General features: G+C 44.1%; 1 protein-coding gene and 1 pseudogene across 4 annotated transcripts in view; one reads left to right on the top strand and one right to left on the bottom strand.

Moving 5' to 3' along the window:
- The window catches only part of MCM10 (minichromosome maintenance 10 replication initiation factor), a 46141-nt gene extending 34536 nt beyond the window's left edge, over positions 1-11605 (bottom strand). Inside the window, exons 1-5 of one of the 4 annotated variants that reach the window (XM_054436306.2) lie at positions 11425-11605; positions 8813-8894; positions 3883-4224; positions 2659-2763; positions 2374-2511 (exon numbers count right to left, since the gene is read on the bottom strand). In XM_054436306.2, coding sequence (XP_054292281.1) covers positions 2374-2511; positions 2659-2763; positions 3883-4224; positions 8813-8819 — 592 coding nt within the window. In that variant the 5' untranslated portion in view covers positions 8820-8894; positions 11425-11605. Of the gene's footprint in view, positions 1-2373; positions 2515-2658; positions 2764-3882; positions 4225-8812; positions 8895-11009 lie in introns of all 4 variants that reach the window. The other 3 variants (XM_054436305.2, XM_063669561.1, XM_054436304.2) reach the window with 3 other exon arrangements.
- A 4187-nt stretch (positions 11606-15792) lies between these two features.
- Positions 15793-17235, top strand: LOC129044968 (BTB/POZ domain-containing protein 7-like; annotated as a pseudogene).
- Positions 17236-18423: the final 1188 nt, after the last annotated feature.

Raw genomic sequence — 18423 nt, 5'->3', positions numbered from 1 at the left:
TTAGATGGAGTTTCACTCTTGTTGCCCAGAGTGCAGTGATGCGATCTCGCCTCACCACAACCTCCGCCTCCAGGGTTCAAGCGATTCTCCTGCCTCGGCCTCCCAAGTAGCTGGGATTACAGGCATGTGCCACCATGTCCGGCTAATTTTGTATTTTTAGTAGGGATGGGGTTTCTCCATGTTGGTCAGGCTGGTCTCGAACTCCCGACCTCAGGTGATCTGCCTGCCTCAGCCTCCTAAAGTGCTGGGATTACAGGCATGAACCACCGCCCCCAGCCAGGATTGTTCCTTTTTTAAAGCAACACAAGCAATAATCAAATCTTGGGAACAAAGCATGCCCCACAAGACCATTTCTTGGCCTTACAGTCCAATAGAACTTTCTCTGATGATAACAATGTTCTACATTGGTGCTGTCCAATAGGGTGCCAGCTACCAGACACATGTGACCATCAGTCACTTAAATGTGACCCTGTGCTTTTAAGGAAATACACTTCTAACTAAATTTAATCTAATTTTAACTTAAATATCCACATGTGGCTAGTGGCTACTGTACTAGATAGTGCCGCTCTAAAATACTGATTCTCTATGCAATGATGTTTACTGAGTATTCATCAAGATACAGAGCACTGGCGCAGATTATCAAAGGGAGGACAAGACTTCCTTCAGAATGAGTAATTAGTGGAGATTTGTGTACAGTTCAAATTCTACTTTAAGAACCTGTAATCCCAGCACTTTGGGTGGCTGAAGTGGGCAGATCACTTCAGGTCAAGAGTTCAAGATCAGCCTGGCCATCATGATGAAACCCTGTCTCTACTAAAAATACAACATTAGCTGGGTATGGTGGGGCGTGCTACTCGGGAGGCTGAGGCAGAAGAATCACTTGAACCCAGAAGGTGGAGGTTGCAGTGAGCCCAGATCATCCCACTGCAATCCAACCTGGGTGACAGAGTGAGACTCTGTCTCAAAAAAAAAAAAAAAAAAAAAAAAAAAAAAATCCAAAACTAGCTCCCGTTTTCTTCTTTCTTGTTTCATTTCATTCCATTCTATTTTATTTGTGGGGCCAAGGAGAGTTAGGGGTCTGGTATTCTATTCACTATTGCTTCATTAGATATCCCTGATGGAGTTACTTTTCATATTTTAGAAGTGTTTGATAATTCTCCTGAAAGTCAGACGCTTGGGTATTTTCCTTAATCAAATATCACTCTCTCTCTCATAAGATTGTTGTATGCCCTCAAAGGGACTTTGGATCACTGCTCTCACACTAGGGGCCAGGGTGACCCTAGAATTTTAGAACTTAGAGGTCAGGCCCATTCCCCACCCCTCAAAACCAAACTTTGGACATTACCTAATGCAACACCCTAGTAATGCCAAAGGTCCTGAGGGGATGGATGCTACTCCTGAATGGATATCTGAATATATAACTTGCTGTCAGATTAATATGAACACTCAGGCGGAAGTAGTTCTCTACTACTGTGGCACAGACCCATGCTATTCAAAGGGACTTTCCCAAACACACACAGCCAATAAAATGCTGTGTCCTCCAACCCATGTTTTATCAGGACCATCTTGTCTTAGGTCTCCCGGCAATACAAGAAAAGCAATACATAGGGCAGAAAGCCTTTTCACTGCTGTTTTGTGCATATACATGTGTGTGCTGAACTAGGACTGTATTTGAATACCATCCTCTACTCGTGGCAAAGAAGTTGTTTCCAAAAAACGGCCCTTTTGATTTGATACAACCTGGCTTCAAATAAAACTTGACCATTTTCTAAGGAAATAACCTCACAAGTCTAAAGCATGAGAACTTAACCAGTGGCTTTACTTACTACAATCCGGGTAAAACTATGAGACTACAGAGTTAAAAAAAAAAAATTCAACCTGTTAAGTACTTAGTAAATAGCTACTCCGTACCTAATGATTTCCCTTTTTTCAGACAGGGTCTTACTCTGTGGAACAGGCTGGAGTGCAGTGGTGCGATGACAGCTCACTCTAGCCTCAACCTCCTGAGCTCAAATGATCCTCCCACCTCAGCCTCTCAGGTAGCTGAGACTACAGGCAAGCAACACACCTGGCTAATTTTTTTATTACTGTAGAGATAGGGTCTTGCTATACTACCCAGCCTGGTCTCAAACTCCTAGGATCAAGCAATCTTCCTGCCTCGTGCCTTGGCCCTAAGGATTTTCTAGGCACTTTGAGACGTAGACAAAGAACACAAAATATATCATGTGGCTCCCATTCCCAAGAAACTTTCTTTCTTTCTCAATGGGGACATAAGAGACCAAAAGACACAGACACCCACACACACACGAACACCCACACACACACACAAACACATACAATAGTGCCAAGATACTGAGACCGCAAGTACCACACCTGGAGGTGAAGCCTTTGGTGTCCGGGCCACCCGCTTGGTTCTTGGTAGTGCAGGGACATCAAGCTCCGCAGAAAAGCGTGTCGACTCCTGAATTCTCTGAACCCTCCTCTCCTTAAGAGGTGGCCGGGGAGACTTCTCTACTTAATCAAAAGTAAAATAAGTGAGTAAAAATCCATTCAGAAAGAGGTTCAAAGGGCTGTTTGGACAGGAGTTGGATGCAGAAATAATGTGATAATTTCTAATAAAAGAAATGCACACGATTGCCAGAATGACAGTCTTCTTACCAGGGGATTTTTGCAGACGGGCTGGGCTTGCTGTCTGTTTAATTGTTGTTACTTTTAGCTGTTCTTGTAAGGACTTCATTTGCTCTTGCAAATTCCTTAATTCCTCTAGGAAATGAAAATATGTTAATTTAAGAACCAGGCAGGAGAAAATGTTCTACATGACAAAAATGGGGGCAATATTTTTGTTGTCCACTCCCTGCCCCAATACCTGGAGACCCACAATATAATCACATACCCAAAGCTCATGATTAACTTTTGTACTTCAAAGAGGTCCCTTAGAGAAATACATATTTTATTTAAAGTAATGAAGCACCCAATAGTCAAACTAGTTATAAATCTGTACTATTAAGAGATATCAAATACAAATCCAGTTAACAAGTTTTTAGGAGTTGAGAAATAATTATAGGCCAGGCATGGTGGCTCGTGCCTGTAATCACAGCATTTTGGGAGGCTGAAGCAGGAGGACTGCATGAGCCCAGCAGTTCGAGACCAGCATGGGCAACATAGGGAGATCCTGCATCTACAAAAAATGAAAAAAAAAAAAAAAAAAATTAGCTGGGCATGGTGGTGCATGCCTATGGTCCCAGCTACTAGGGAGGCTGTAGCAGGAAGGTCACTTGAGCCTGGGAGGTGGAGGCTACAGTGAGCCAAGATTGCACCACTGTACTCCAGCCTGGGTGACACAGCAAGAATCTGTCTCCAAAAAAAAAAAAAAAAAATTATATTTACTTCATAAATTGGATATCATAACTAATATAATAAATGCTGGCTTCTGTATTAGAAGAAACAGCTAACCATTGAATTGTATTATAGCTTAAACATGTATGAGATGCCAGGAATAAGAAAAGAATGTGTATCAAAGCTTCTGTTCAGGAATGCTCTGCTCAAATAGATATGTGGCAGCTTTGCAGCCTTGTCTCTGGCTCCACATCCACATAAATCCCAAAGTACTACTATTCCATAAGAAACATGAAAAGTCTCAGAGCCATTCCGTACAGGATCAAGTGCAGCTGGCTGACACTGATAGAGTCTGTAGTGTGTGATGAAATGCTGGCCTTAAACATTTCATCTACCAACTCGTATAATTTTCTTTCTTTTTTTCTTTTTTTACAAAGTCGTTTCTCTCTACCCTTGAATCAGCAGCTATTTTGATGACAGCTATCAGATTGGTGGTCTTCATCCAACTTATCCGAAAGAAATAAGGAAGGCAAGTAGTTAGGGCACCTTGCAACTCTTCATTCGTTTTCTCTCGCCTGGGGGCAGGAGCAGGGAGGATCCTATTTTCAGGTGACTGTGATGCAGGAACTTCTTCTTCATCTGTTAAGTGCTCCATATCTCCAAAGAGAGTGGCCAAATTTTCCTTTTCTTTTTTGGTCTTTCCTGTTTCTCCATCATCAGCCTCTTCTGTATAAGATTCACCGTCACCGTCAGCATCAAAGAGCTCATCAAATGTGTCGGGCTCGCCATTTTCCTGCGTCAAGAAGTTACTTTCTTCTGAATTACAATCCAAGGCTGACTCGTTTTCTTCCAGCAGTGCGGTCAGCAGAGACAGATTGTCTTCCTCCTCTAGGGGAAAAGAAGAGAAAGGACAGAGAATAAGCACAGCTAATTCCAAACATTCAACTTTAGGCAATTTAAATGACCCCATGGGGGTAAGAGAAACTACCTAATGGGTACAATACTCATTACCTGGATGATGGGTTCAACCATACTCCAAACCTCAGCATCACACTATACACCTTTGTAACAAGGCTGAATCTAAAATGAAAGCTGAAACTAAAAAAAAAACCAAAACCTACAGATGCACCATTTTGCCTGGTCTTTGTTATCCTTGTCTCCATCTTTCCTGTCCCCAGGTGCTTCTTAGGGGATCCTGGGCTAGGAAGGAGCCAATACTGCTTAGTGAGTAGAGTGGGCCAGCCACGGGGCCAAATGTCCTCAAGCATTCTACTCCAATCAATGAGACAGCTTCCCGCACACTGACTTCCATGAAATTCAACCAACAAGGGAATAATTTTAAAACACCAAACATAGATTTAGGCTTTAGATATATATAATTCCTGATCTTTAAATTATTTGAGATTTAAAACAAAAAAAAATACAAACTATATAAAAAATACTAAGATCCCATCACCCAGAATTAGCCATCATTAACATTTTGTTGTTTGCTTCTTGCCTTTAATATTAAATAACACCTTCCAGATGAAGTCTGTCATGCCCAATCTTATCCCAACTCCTGACCACTGCCCCCACTTCCCATTGTAATCACTTTCATAATTTTGAGGCATCATTCCAGTCCATTCTTATGCTTTTACATAAATATATAGGCAGTCATAGTCAATATATATTAGATGGTTTTAAAAATATTTACATAAATATTCCACACTGCATTACTCTGCATTCCAGGTTCATTCAAGATTGCTTGTAAGATTAGCCCAAATCAAAACATATAGTTCTAGCCAGGCGCGGTGGCTCACGCCTGTAATCCCAGCACTTGGGGAGGCCAAGGCAGGAGGATCACCTGAGATCAGGAGCTCAAGACCAGCCTGACCAAGAAAGTGAAACTCCGTCTCTACTAATAATACAAAAATTAGCTGGGCATGGTGGCCCGTGCCTGTAATCCCAGCTATTCAGGAGGCTGAGGCAGGAGAATTGATGGAACCTGGGAGGTGGAGGCTGCAGTGAGCCAAGATCGCACCACTGCACTCCGGCCTGGGTGACAGGGCGAGACTCCATCTCAAAAACAAACAAAAAAACCCCATATAGTTCTAGTTAATTTCTTTTCATTGCTATATTGTATCCTATAATAAAACTGTATCACACCTTATTAATCCATTTTCCAATAAAGGACAATATAGGCTATTTCTAATTTTTCCCCACTACTAAATACGCTGTAATCATGTATCCATCTTCTTGCACATGTGTTTCTTGGGAATATCTATCAGAAATGGAATTGCTGTATTGCTGGGTATCCACGTTTTCCAATTTTGCTAGATGCTGCCAAATTGTTCTCAAAGTGGATGCACTCTTGAAATGGCATCGTTCATCTCGGGTAATACCCGAGGTTCGTTGTCTCATGCAAAGGAAATCAAGGACGCTGACACACAAGGAGTGAGGTTAAGTACAGAGATTTAATAGGCAAAGAAAGAGAAGAGCTCCCTGGCTGGTGAATCGTCCTGGAGAAAGACTCGCCACCATGCTGACTGGTCTTTTTTGTTTGTTTGTTTATTTACTTATTTATTTATTTTTTCAAGACAGGGTCACACAGGCTGGAGTGCAGTGTCACAATCTTAGCTCACTGCAGCCTCAAACTCCTGGCCTCAAGTGATCCTCTTGCCTTAGCCTCCCAAGCAGCAGAGACTAGAGGTGCACACCACCATGCCCAGCTTATTAAAAATTTTTTTGCAGAGATGGGATCTTGCCATGTTGCCCAGTCTGGTCTTGAACTCCTGGCCTCAAGCGATGCTCCTGCCTTGGCCTCCTAAAGTGCTGGGACTACAGGTGTGATCAACAAGACCCTGCCTCAGTCTAACTTTAAATTTTTGCACACCCATAACAAACAAGCATTCAGAACTGCTTAAAGATTCCCACACTTCCCCAATTCATTTGCTTTCCCAGGCTCTGACCACTTCACACTGTCTCTCCTCAAACCTCCTATGCCCACTCCCCACTCTTTACTCTTAGCTGATGAGATATATATATATATATATATATATATATTTTTTGAGACAGAGTTTCACTCTTGTTGGCCAGGCTGGAGTGCAATGGTGCCATCTCAGCTCACTGCAACCTCCACCTCCCAGGTTCAAGTGATTCTCCTGCCTCAGCCTCCCGAGTAGCTGGGATTACAGGCATGTGCCACCACGCCCGGCTAATTTTGTATTTTTAGTAGAGATGGGGTTTCTCCATGTTGGTCAGGCTGGTCTCAAACTCCCAACCCTAGGTGATCCACCTGCCTTGGCTTTTCAACGTGCTAGGATTACAGGCGTGAGCCACAGCGCCCAGCCCTTGGCTTGTATTTTACAGAAAAAATAGATGCAATCAGACTTCCTCATCCTTCACTCCCAACTCTGAAAGTATCTTCTCTGCTTTCCCTCCTAGGTCTAAGTTATCTAGTGCTATTCACAGCCAATTCTTCCACTTACAGTCTTACACTGGGTCCCACTTCTCAGCTTCTCAAAGGCTTCATTCTACAATTAGCACCTCTCTGGCTCCTGCATCCCCAATTTCTCCCTCTTCTCTGAAGCACTCCTGTCAGCATACAAAGACATAGCAGTGTCTCCCACCTACTAATTACCCGTTTATTGTTTTGTTATCTTCCTCCCTCTACTAAAATATAAGCAGGAACACTGTTCAACAGTATATCCCAAGTACCATACACTTTCCGATTTCCTCTACACCGGCCAAATTGTGAACCCATGCCAATCAAATGAGATTTTCTTACTAAACATTATGATTTCTTTTTCCTCTTTTTTTTTTTTTTTTTTTTTGAGACGGAGTCTTACTCTGTCACCCAGGCTGGAGGTGCAGTGGTGGGATCTCGATGCAATGCAACCTCTGCCTCCCAGATTCAAGCGATCCTCCAGCCTCAGCCTCCTGAGTAGCTGGGATTACAGGCACATGCCACCACACCAGGTTAATTTTTGTAGTTTTAGTAGAAATGAGGTTTCACTATGTTAGCCAGGCTGGCCTCGAACTCCTGACTTCAGGTGATCCACCCACCTTGGCCTCCCAAAGTGCTGGGATTACAGGCATGAGCCACCGCACCCAGCCTAAACATTATGATTTTTTTTTCTTGACCTCTACTGTTTCCAGATACATACTGTGATTTCTTAGAGAACATGTATCCATTCACCTCTTATTTTCATGTCAATCTGATAGCAAAAAGTGATGCTTTGTATTATATAACCTGCCCTGTAGGCAATTTGCCAATTTTAAGAAACAGGAAACTACCGTGATAGCATCAGGCAATGAGTTTCACATAAGGAATAACCCCTTATCTGAGGGTTTATTTTCTGTGGTTTTGGTTTTCCATGGTCACTGTGGTTGAGGACAGTACAATGGATATTTTGAGAGTGCAATAGATACTTCAGAGAGAGACCACATTCACATAACTTTTATTATAGTATATTGTCATAATTGTTTCATTTTATTATTGTTGTTCATCTCTCACTGTGCCTAATTCATAAATTATACTTTATCACAGGTATGTATGTACAGGAAAAAACACAGCATGCCTAGGGTTTGGTACCATCCTTGGTTTCAGGCATCTGCTGGGAGTGTGGAAACACATCTCTCAGGGACGACGGGGGCCACTGTGCACCACAGTGGGAGGAATTTCAAGTTTTGTTTTAAAGGGCAAAGTGTAATATGTTTGAATTTTTTAAAAAGATCCAGTTTCAGATTATGAGTTCAATTATGCAACTAGATCTCTTCCCAACCAGCACAATCATTTTAATTTTTTAAAAATAGAAATGAGGTCTCACTCTATTGCCCAGGCTGGTCTTGAACTCTTGGGCTCAAGCAATCCTCCCACTCCGGCCTCCCAAAGTGTTGGGATCACAGGTGTGAGCCACTGCGTCCGGCCCAGCACAATCATTTTAGGTGATCGCTAATTAGTGCAACATCTCTTTTCTAGGTAAACGTTTTGTACACATCCTTGCAAAATGAACAAAATTAGAAAGGATGATATTAATAAAAACTTAAGTCAGAGCTAGACTAATATCGCTTCAACAGATTTCATTATCAAATGTAAACTCTGAAGTCAGACTGCCTGGTTCAAAGCCCTGCTCTGCCAGCTTGAACTGTGACAAGTTACTAAACGTCTCTGTTTTCCTGCCTATAAAATACGTTTGCCTGAGGACTGAATCAGTTAATTTCCACAAGGATCTTGGAGCAGTGCCTGGCCCACTGTACACCTACCAGCTATTGTAATTATGAAAGACAAGCACTGTTGCCAGAAGAAATCTCCCCTGATAAAAGCAAGTAACATTCAGTGACCTCTGTGAGATGTGAGATTGCTTCAGAACCACTAAGACAATACCTGAGGGCTGGGGAGCATTTTCACCATTTTACAAGCAGAATAAATAACAAGTCCATGGACAAAAGGTTAGTTTTCCTTGAAACAGAGAAACAGAAAACTGCCAGGCCTTACCATCCATGCTGTCAAGAGGACAGTTGTGACAGGAAACTTCAAAGGAGGCTCAGGTGCCCAGATGAGCAATGTAGAATCTTGGCTGTGTGAAATCAATATTAGAAATGTCACTTTCAATTCTTCTCTTTCTCTCACAACACACATCCAACAAACCCAGAATCCTACCGCTCCTGTGGGCTCTAACCTCAGAATTCATCCAGAATCTGACCATTTCTCACCTCCTCTCTCCACACCGCCAATGCCATCTCCTTTCTGGGATGTAAGCAGCTCACTTTTACTTGTCTTTAAACTAAAGTTACAGAAACTTATTGAGATGCAGAGCAGTTTGTAAATCACACTAGATTACGTGGATGAGATAAATTATGAGGAAGAACTACTGGGGTTGGCTAGGTACGGTGGATCAACGCCTCTAATACCAGCACTTTGGGAAGCTAAGGTGGGCGCATCACTTGAGGCCAGAAGTTTGAGACCAGCCTGGTCACATAGCAAGACTTTGTCTTTTTTAAAAATTACACACACACACACACACACACAGACAAATTATTGGGGTCGATCTAAATTAGGCTATTCTTTCATTTTATTCACTGTAATACACCTGACATCTGTGTTATCCATGACAGCTTACTGTATGACTCTACTTAGTTGCAGCCTTAGTGACAATCACGATTTTGATTCAATACTAGTCAGCAAAGCACAGAGAAACAGCATAGCTAATTAAGACAAAGTTGTTTCACTCTGTGCACTTCTCTTTTCATTTAAGATGATTTTTTAAACTGCAAGTAAAAAAGTATAAATTTTCCTAGGCTCTTATTTAACTTACATGTGCTCTTTGGCAAGTTCAATGTCAAGGAACTAATTACAGTGATTATGGTGCTTTCTTTTTTTTTTTTAGACAGGATCTCGCTCTGTCGCTGGGGCTGGAGTGCAGTGGTGCTATTGGCTCACTACAACCTCCGCCTCCCAGGCTCCAGCGATTCTCCTGCCCCAGCCTCCCAAGTAGCTGGGATTACAAACGTGCACTACCACACCCGGCTAATTTTTGTGTTTTTTGTAGAGACAGGGTTTCGCCATGTTGCCCAGGCTGGTCTTGAACTCCTGATGTCAAGTGCTCCATCAGCCTTGGACTCCCAAAGGTGCTTTTTTTTTTTGAGACGGAGTCTCTGTCACCCAGGCTGGAGTGCAATGGCGCGATCTTGGCTCACTGCAAGCTCCGCCTCCCGGGTTCACGCCATTCTCCTGCCTCAGCCTCCCGAGTAGCTGGGACTACAGGCGCCCGCCACCACGCCCGGCTAATTTTTTGTATTTTTAGTAGAGATGGAGTTTCACCGTATTAGCCAGGATAGTCTCGATCTCCTGACCTGGTGATCCGTCCGCCTTGGCCTCCCAAAGCGCTGGGATTACAGGCGTGAGCCACCGCGCCTGGCCGCTCTTTAAAAATTCATTCAACAAACATTTCCACGGATCCCTCATGTGCCACACACTGTGCTATCTACTGGGGAATCTATTGGACAGTAAACTTCCTGAGCGTTAGGAGCAAACTGTCTTGTTCAAGTCTATAACCTGCCTCGTCTTCCCCCAAAGTGAAACTGCACCCTCCCTCGCCCTCGAATCCACGGCCACTGACAAGTACTGTGGTTCCATCTCCAAAACACTGCTCAAATCTACCACTTCTCTCCAACTTCACTGCCAGAACCCTAGGCCAAGCCACCATCATCAACCTTTCACCCAATGACTGTGTTAGCTTTCTATGTTGGTCTCTTTGTCCCCATGCAATCTGTTCTGCATACAACAGCCACGGTAATCTTCCCTTTCCTTAGTAACCTTTTAGGAACATAAATCAGATCATGGGGGTCCCTTCATTGAAATTCTTTAATGATTTTCCATTGCCCTTGGAAAAAATCTACAAGGCCTGCGAGGCAATGATTCCTATTCTCTCTCTGTTTCCAAGCTTTCTACTCCCTCACATTTTCCACAATCCACCACGTCCAATTCTACCCACCCCGACACCCAAAACGATGCTCCAGTCTGGCCAGCCCGCTTCCACCTTCTGGAACACACTAAGCTGCTTTGAGATCTCAGGCTCTGTCAGAAGAAAGCTCCCCCCAGGTCCTTCTCGCCCTTCGGTCTCCACTTACTCATCTTTCTGAGACTTTCTGAACCACCCTGAGTCGTCCACTGTCGTGCATTTGCTTATTACCTGCTCGTGCCTTTAAACTGTAAGCGCCGCGAAGGCAGCGGAAATGTGATCCGAGCCCTGCACACCGTCCGCGTTCAATAATCATTGGCAAATCATGAATACGAGAAATCAATGAATGAATGAATGAATAAAAGAAAGCCCAGGCGGCAGGCACTTGGCAAGCACTTAAAAGGCTGCGTTGAAAAGAAAGAACCCGATTCCTTAGTAGACGGCCGGCAACTCCCAGCCCCCGGCCGGGCCATGCCAGCCCCGAGCGGTCCCAAGCTGCCGCCAAATCCAGATCGCGCCCACCCGAGCTCCCGGGACCCCGCGCCTCTAGCCCTCGGACCCCTTGCAACCCGCGCAGAGACGTGCGAGGCGGCCCAGGCTCCGCCGCCCGAGGGTCACATGCACGCCCGGGGCCCGCGCTCCTCACCCGGTGCCGGGACGCCTTCTTGGTTCACAGCCGAACCCGCCAAAATTCCGACCGGATCCCGCCCCTGCCTTGACGTCAGACGCACGCAGCTGTGGGGCCGCACTGACTGGCTACGTCAGCGAATCCCGGCCCTGGCGCAGAGCAATCGGCTTGGGTTACGTCATTGGACGCCCTCTTTGTTGGGGGCAAGGGACCTTCCTGTCGGTAGAAGCCACTCTCCTTTAGGTAAAATAGAGTGGCGCCCCCTGGTGCCGGGAAGTTTAAGTCGTCCCACCCAGTATTTTCCCTGCGGTCCTACCTCAACTCCTGACGCTCTGGGACCGACTGTTCTTTTGTCAGCCTTAAGTCCATTCGAAATGTTTGGGCTCAGGACCAAACAGATCCGGTCCACTTTTACCCTGTCTGACCTTGGGGAAGTGACTTATCTTTCTGAGTTTCCCCTTCACCATCTGTGCAGTGAGGGAAAGGGTAGATGACATCTTTTACACTGAAACCACCGTTTCCCTAGTAATTCCTGATCCATAGATTTTGGGACTTCTAAGGGGCGTCAGGGCTGAAGAGAACTTATCAGCAGACCATATCTTTCACAGATTTTTTCAGATTTTTTTTCAGGCCTCTTTATGTATTTACATTCTAAAAAGTAGTGTTTGTACATAATACTAAGAACATAGTTTCTAAACGCAGAATAACATTTAGCTTTTACATAATTTCAAGGGATTGATAGCAGAAGAGACTTTGATGGACCAAATGACCACTTTAAGTCTTTCCTCCCTTTTCCTCCTTGCAGACACTATTCAGGCACTGCAGTTCCCCCACTAATAATCCCTTTGGTATAAGATCCTATCTCTATCCACTACCTACTTTCATTTTCAGAACAATTAAAATCGACTTTAGGAAGACTGAAGATAAACAGTCCTGATGCCATCTACGTTGACTTTTTTCTGTGTCCTAATGGAATATTACCGCTCCATTTATGAGCTCAGCCCTATTACTTAAACCTATATTGGCTCAGGAATAGGAATACAACCATTTCTGAGAGCTGCTAGTGTTAAAAATTCATAGTAATGGAGGAACTCTAGTAATCAAATTGAAAAAGTATGTTTAAATGCATCACTACGGCCGGGCACGGTGGCTCACCCCTGTAATTCCAGCACTTTGGGAGGCCGAGGCGGGCAGATCAAGAGGTTAGGAGTTCGAGACCAGCCTGGCCAACATGGTGAAACCCCGTCTCTACTAAAAACACACACACACAAATTACCTGGGCGTAGTGGTGCGCGTCTGTAATCCCAGCTACTCGGGAGGCTGAGGCGGGAGAATTGCTTGAACCTGGGAGGTGGAGGTTGCAGTGATGAGCCGAGATCTCGCCGCTGCACTCCAGCCTGGCGACAGAGCCAGACTCTGTCTAAATAAACAAATAAATAAATAAATGCATCACTACATCTAGTGATTAAAAAAAAAAGGCTCGTCATAGATTTATTCTTAGCCATTATGCAGAAATTCCTTGACCAATTCTGATCAGTACTCTGAAGTTCTTTTCTTCACCTTCACTTTCCAGGTCCTCTTTGCATCCAGTTCTGTGCAAGGAGTCAGAAACAGAATCAATCTAAGCCCACAAACCTTCCTTAAGTGAGGAATCAAGCACTTTTTATTGGAATTAGTATAGTGGTGTCTTTCAGAAAAGAAGTGGAGGTGATTTTGAGAAACAATTAGGCAAATCGATTTTTTAAAATCCATTGAATGTGGCTTTTCCGTGCCGATAGCGCTCACACAAACATTATGAAGGTTCCTAAAACCCGCCAGACTTTCTATAAGAAGTGTGGCAAGCACCAACCCCACAAAGTGACACTGTACACGAAGGACAAGGACTCTCTGTATGCCCAGGGAAAGCGGTGTTATGACAGGAAGCAGAGTGGCTATCGTGGGCAAACTAAGCCGATTTTCCGGGAAAAGGCTAAAACTACAGAAGATTGTGCCAAGGCTTGAGTGCGTTGAGCCCAGCTGCAGCTCTAAGAGACTGCTGGCTATTAAAATATGCAAGCATTTTGAACTGCGAGGAGATAAGAAGAGAAACGGCCACGTGATCCAGTTCTAAGTGTCATGTTTTCTTTTATTATGAAGACAATAAAATCTTGAGTTTATATTTTAAAAACATCCATTGAATGTGGAGATATTAGTGAGAAGGAAGCAGAGAGGGGATGGGGAGACAGTTTTAGGATGACTGTTAGGTTTCTGATTTATACAACAGGGTAGTTTTTGAAGTCGTGCACTGAAGTAGGAGACACAGGAAGAACGGAGCAGGTTTAGGGAAGAAGATTTAGTTTTCTATTTCAGAATGAGATGTATGAGGGATACTGATTAAGAGACGCATGGTAGCCAGCTTGATCTCCAGATGTGAAGGGGGTGCGTCGCCCCTTCACACCTGTGGGTGTTTCTCGTTGGGTGGAACGAGAGACTTGGAAAAGAAAAAGACACAGAGACAAAGTATAGAGAAAGAAATAAGGGGACCCAGGGGACCAGCGTTCAGCATATGGAGGATCCCACTGGCTTCTGAGTTCCCTTAGTATTTATTGATTATTTGTCGGTGTTTCTCAGAGAGGGGGATGTGTCATGGTCACAAGACAATAGTGGGGAGAGGGTCAGCAGACGAACACGTGAACAAAGGTCTTTGCATCATAGACAAGGTAAAGAATCAAGTGCTGTGCTTTAGATATGCATGGACATAAACATCTCAATGCTTTGTTAAGCAGTATTGCTGTCCGCATGTCTCACCTCCAGCCCTAAGGCGTTTTTTCCCTATCTCAGTAGATGGAACATACAATCGGGTTTTATTCCATTGCCCAGGGACGGGCAGGAGACAGATGCCTTCCTCTTGTCTCAACTGCAAGAGGCATGCCTTCCTCTTATACTAATCCTCCTCAGCACAGACCCTTTACGGGTGTCGGGCTGCGGGACGAGGCCATATTTCAGACTATCACATGGGGAGAAACCTTGGACAATACCTGGCTTTCCTAGGCAGAGGTCCCTGCAGCCTTCCGCAGTTTTTGTGTCCCTGGGTATTTGAGATTAGGGAGTGGTGATGACTCTTAAGGAGCCTGCTGCCTTCAAGCATTTGTTTAACAAAGCACATCTTGCACAACCCTTAATCCATTTAACCCTGAGTTTGACACAGCATATGTTTCAGAGAGCACGGGGTTGGGGGTAAGGTCACAGATTAACAGCATCTCAAGGCAGAAGAATTTTTCTTAATAGAGAACAAAATGGAGTCTCTTATGTCTACTTCTTTCTATACAGACATATTAACAATCTGATCTCTCTTGCTTTTCCCCACACAGATGTGGGGTTCTAAGGAGAGGCCTGGACTCTCCTTAGAATACAAACCAAGGCCAAAAAAGAACAGCTCTGACAGTCATCAACATCTATCCAAAATGAAATCTAAAGCAAACAGCCCATATTGCAGTGGTCCTTAACCTTTTTTGGGCGGTAGGAGGGTGTTTATCACAGAGCCCTTTAATGTAATAAAAGTGGGCTGGGCACGGTGGCTCATGTCTGTAATCCCAGGACTTTGGGAGGCCGAAGCGGGCAGATCACCTGAGGTCAGGAGTTCGAGACCAGCCTGGCCAACATGGTGAAACCTCATCTCTACTAAAAAATACAAAAATGAGCCGGAAGTAGTGGCGCATGCCTGTAATCCCAGCTACGCGGGAGGCTGTGGCAGTAGAATCGCTGGAACCCTGGAGACGGAGGTTGCAGTGAGCCGAGATCGGCCACTGCACTCCAGCCTAGGCAACAACAGCAAAACTCCATCTCAAAAAAACCAAAAACAAAAAAACACACCAAAAAAAGGCCAGGCCGAGCCCCTCCTGCTCCCTCTAGGAATCAAAATGGCGGCGAGGGAAACCTGGAGCAGTCCCTGGGCCCAGCCACTGACAGGAGAGGAGAAGGCGGCGGCGGCGGCGGCGGTGGGAGGAGGATGGCGGCGGTGTGCTTGCGCGGGTGCCTACGGCGGTGCTGGTGGCGGAGGCGGCAGGGGCGACGGCAGAGGTCCCTGCGGCGGCAGTGGCGGCGGCGGGAGGAGCCTCCCGGTTGGTTGAACAGTGGATGCGGAAACTATGACTAGGAAGGGCGGACTGTATAGTAAACCCTTTAGGATCCTTGCTGTGTGGTTCTTACAGAATGCACTGTCCGTGTGTCTGGCTGCCCACAGCCTTTCATACTTCCAGTAGTATGCACTGAAGTAAGGTCTAATGGCCCTGTTCTCATAGAAATAGATGGAAAGAGGCTGCTGGATCCAGGGTTGAAGGTTCGTAATGGCCTCTGGGATTATACTCTGAAGAATCCGCAGACGGAATGCCTGAGTGACTGAAGAAAATGGGTGCTAATGCATCTCATTATCCTCATTCATGTTCCGCGAAGGTAGGGGGAAATTCACAGGCCCAACAGACTTTTATAGGGACGTCATCCTCTTCTCAGCAATGCTGTGGTTGCGAATCAAAATTGTATAGCCTTGACCGTGGCCGTGAGAAACCACAAGACAAAAAAAAGAGGCCGGGCGCGGTGGCTCACACCTGTAATCCCAGCACTACGGGCGGATCACGACGTCAGGAGATCGAGACCATCCTGGCTAATATGGTGAAACCTCGTCTCTACTAAAAAATACAAAAAATTAGCCGGGCATGGTGGCAGGCGCCGGTAGTCCCAGGTACTCGGGAGGCTGAGGCAGGAGATTGGCGGGAACCTGGGAGGCAGAGCTTGCAGTGAGCCGAGATCACGCCACTGCACTCCAGCCTGGGCGACAAAGTCAGACTCTGTCTCAGAAAAAAAAAAAAAAAAAAAGAGGACCTCTGGCCCTGCTACCTTCAAAAAGAACTTAATTAAGCGTCGAAAATCTGATAGGTCTGCCGATCATGCCAAGCAGATGCGAGAACTCCCCTCTGGGTGGGATATTAGAGATGTAAATGCATTAGTGGAGGAATATGAGGGAAGGTCAGCATTAAAGGAGCTTTCCCTACAAGCCAGTTTGGCTAGACCGGAAGCCCGGACATTGCAGAAAGATATGGCTGATCTTTATGAGTACAAGTATCATACTGATATAGATTTCATATTTCAAGAAACTTCTTATCCTGTTCATTGTGCCATTTTGGCAGCAAGATGTCCATTTTTTAAAACAATGCTTTCTTCCTCACCTGAGTATGGGGCAGAGATAATAATGGACATCAATACAGCTGGTATTGATATGCTCATGTTTTCTGCTTTGTTATACTATCTTTATACAGGAGAGTTTGGAATGGAAGACTCAGGGTTTCAAAATGTCGTTATCCTTGTTCAGCTTAGTGAAGAATTCCCTTGATGTAGATATGCGTGGACTCTTTGATTACATGTGTTATGATGATGTTGTTTTTTGTTTTTCTTCAGACTCTGAACTGGTTGAAGCTCTTGGTGGAAATCAGAACTGTTTAGATGTAGAGCTCGAATCCCACAAGGCTGTTATTTCTGCATGGTCCCCATTTTTTCAAAACTTATTACAAAGGAGAATACCAACTGTTGAAGAAATCACAGATGGAACTTTGAGGACTCCCACAAGAATTATATTAGATGAGTCCATTATACCAAAAAAAATGCAAAAGTGATATTACACTGTATGTATACCGACGAAGTGGACCTCTCTGTTTGGCACTTGTGGGGAGTCTCAGTGAAGTTCAGGCTCTCGTCGCAGGGAAGCCAAACATGACCAGGGCAGAAAAAGCCATGGAACTTTACCACACAGCACCGTTCTTGGAATTTAACATGCTTACACACGGTATGAAGTTCTGATTTTTAATTTTGATTTCTAGAATTACGTATTTATCTTCCAAACTGAAAACATAACTAGCTTAGTCTATGATTTCAGTGTTTGGGATGTTACAGGGTCAGTTTTTTTGAACCTTCAGTTATGACATCTGAGACAGATTGAGCATCAGTATTAATGTGGTTCTTTATTTACTATGAAAATCAAGCACTCAATACTACAAAATATTTTATATATCTATCTCTATATATATCTATCTATATATCTATATCTATCTATATATCTATATAGATATATATATCTATATAGATACAATGAGTAGGTTGCATATGAGTATCTATATATATATTTATAGATATATCTATAGATATCTATATATCTTTTTAAAATTTTATTATTATTATACTTTAAGTTTTAGGGTACATGTGCACAACGTGCAGGTTTGTTACGTATGTATACATGTGCCATGTTGGTGTGCTGCACCCATTAACTTGTCATTTAACATTAGGTATATCTCCTAATGCTATCCCTCCCCCCTCCCCCCACCCCACAACAGTCCCCAGAGTGTGATGCTCCCCTTCCTGTGTCCATGTGTTCTCATTATTCATTTCCCACCTATGAGTGAGAACATGCGGTGTTTGGTTTTTTGTCCTTGTGATAGTTTACTGAGAATGATGATTTCCAATTTCATCCATGTCCCTACAAAGGACATGAACTCATCATTTTTTATGGCTGCATAGTATTCCATGGTGTATATGTGCCACATTTTCTTAATCCAGTCTATCATTGTTGGACATTTGGGTTGGTTCCAAGTCTTTGCTATTGTGAATAGTGCCACAATAAACATACGTGTGCATGTATCTTTATAGCAGCATGATTTATAATCCTTTGGGTATATACCCAGTAATGGGATGGCTGGGTCAAATGGTATTTCTAGTTCTAGATCCCTGAGGAATCGCCACACTGACTTCCACAATGGTTGAACTAGTTTACAGTCCCACCAACAGTGTAAAAGTGTTCCTATTTCTCCACATCCTCTCCAGCACCTGTTGTTTCCTGACTTTTTTGTTTGTTTGTTTGTTTTTACACGTCACAATGGCTATTATTTATTTTTATTTATTTATTTATTTTTTGTTTGTTTTTTTTAAGTAGTTATTGATGATTCTTGGGTGTTTCTCGGAGAGGGGGATATGGCAGGGTCATAGGATAATAGT

The sequence above is a fragment of the Pongo pygmaeus genome, chromosome 8, assembly GCF_028885625.2.
Source record: "Pongo pygmaeus isolate AG05252 chromosome 8, NHGRI_mPonPyg2-v2.0_pri, whole genome shotgun sequence".
NCBI lineage: Eukaryota > Metazoa > Chordata > Mammalia > Primates > Hominidae > Pongo > Pongo pygmaeus.
This window is presented reverse-complemented; position numbering and strand designations above follow the sequence as displayed.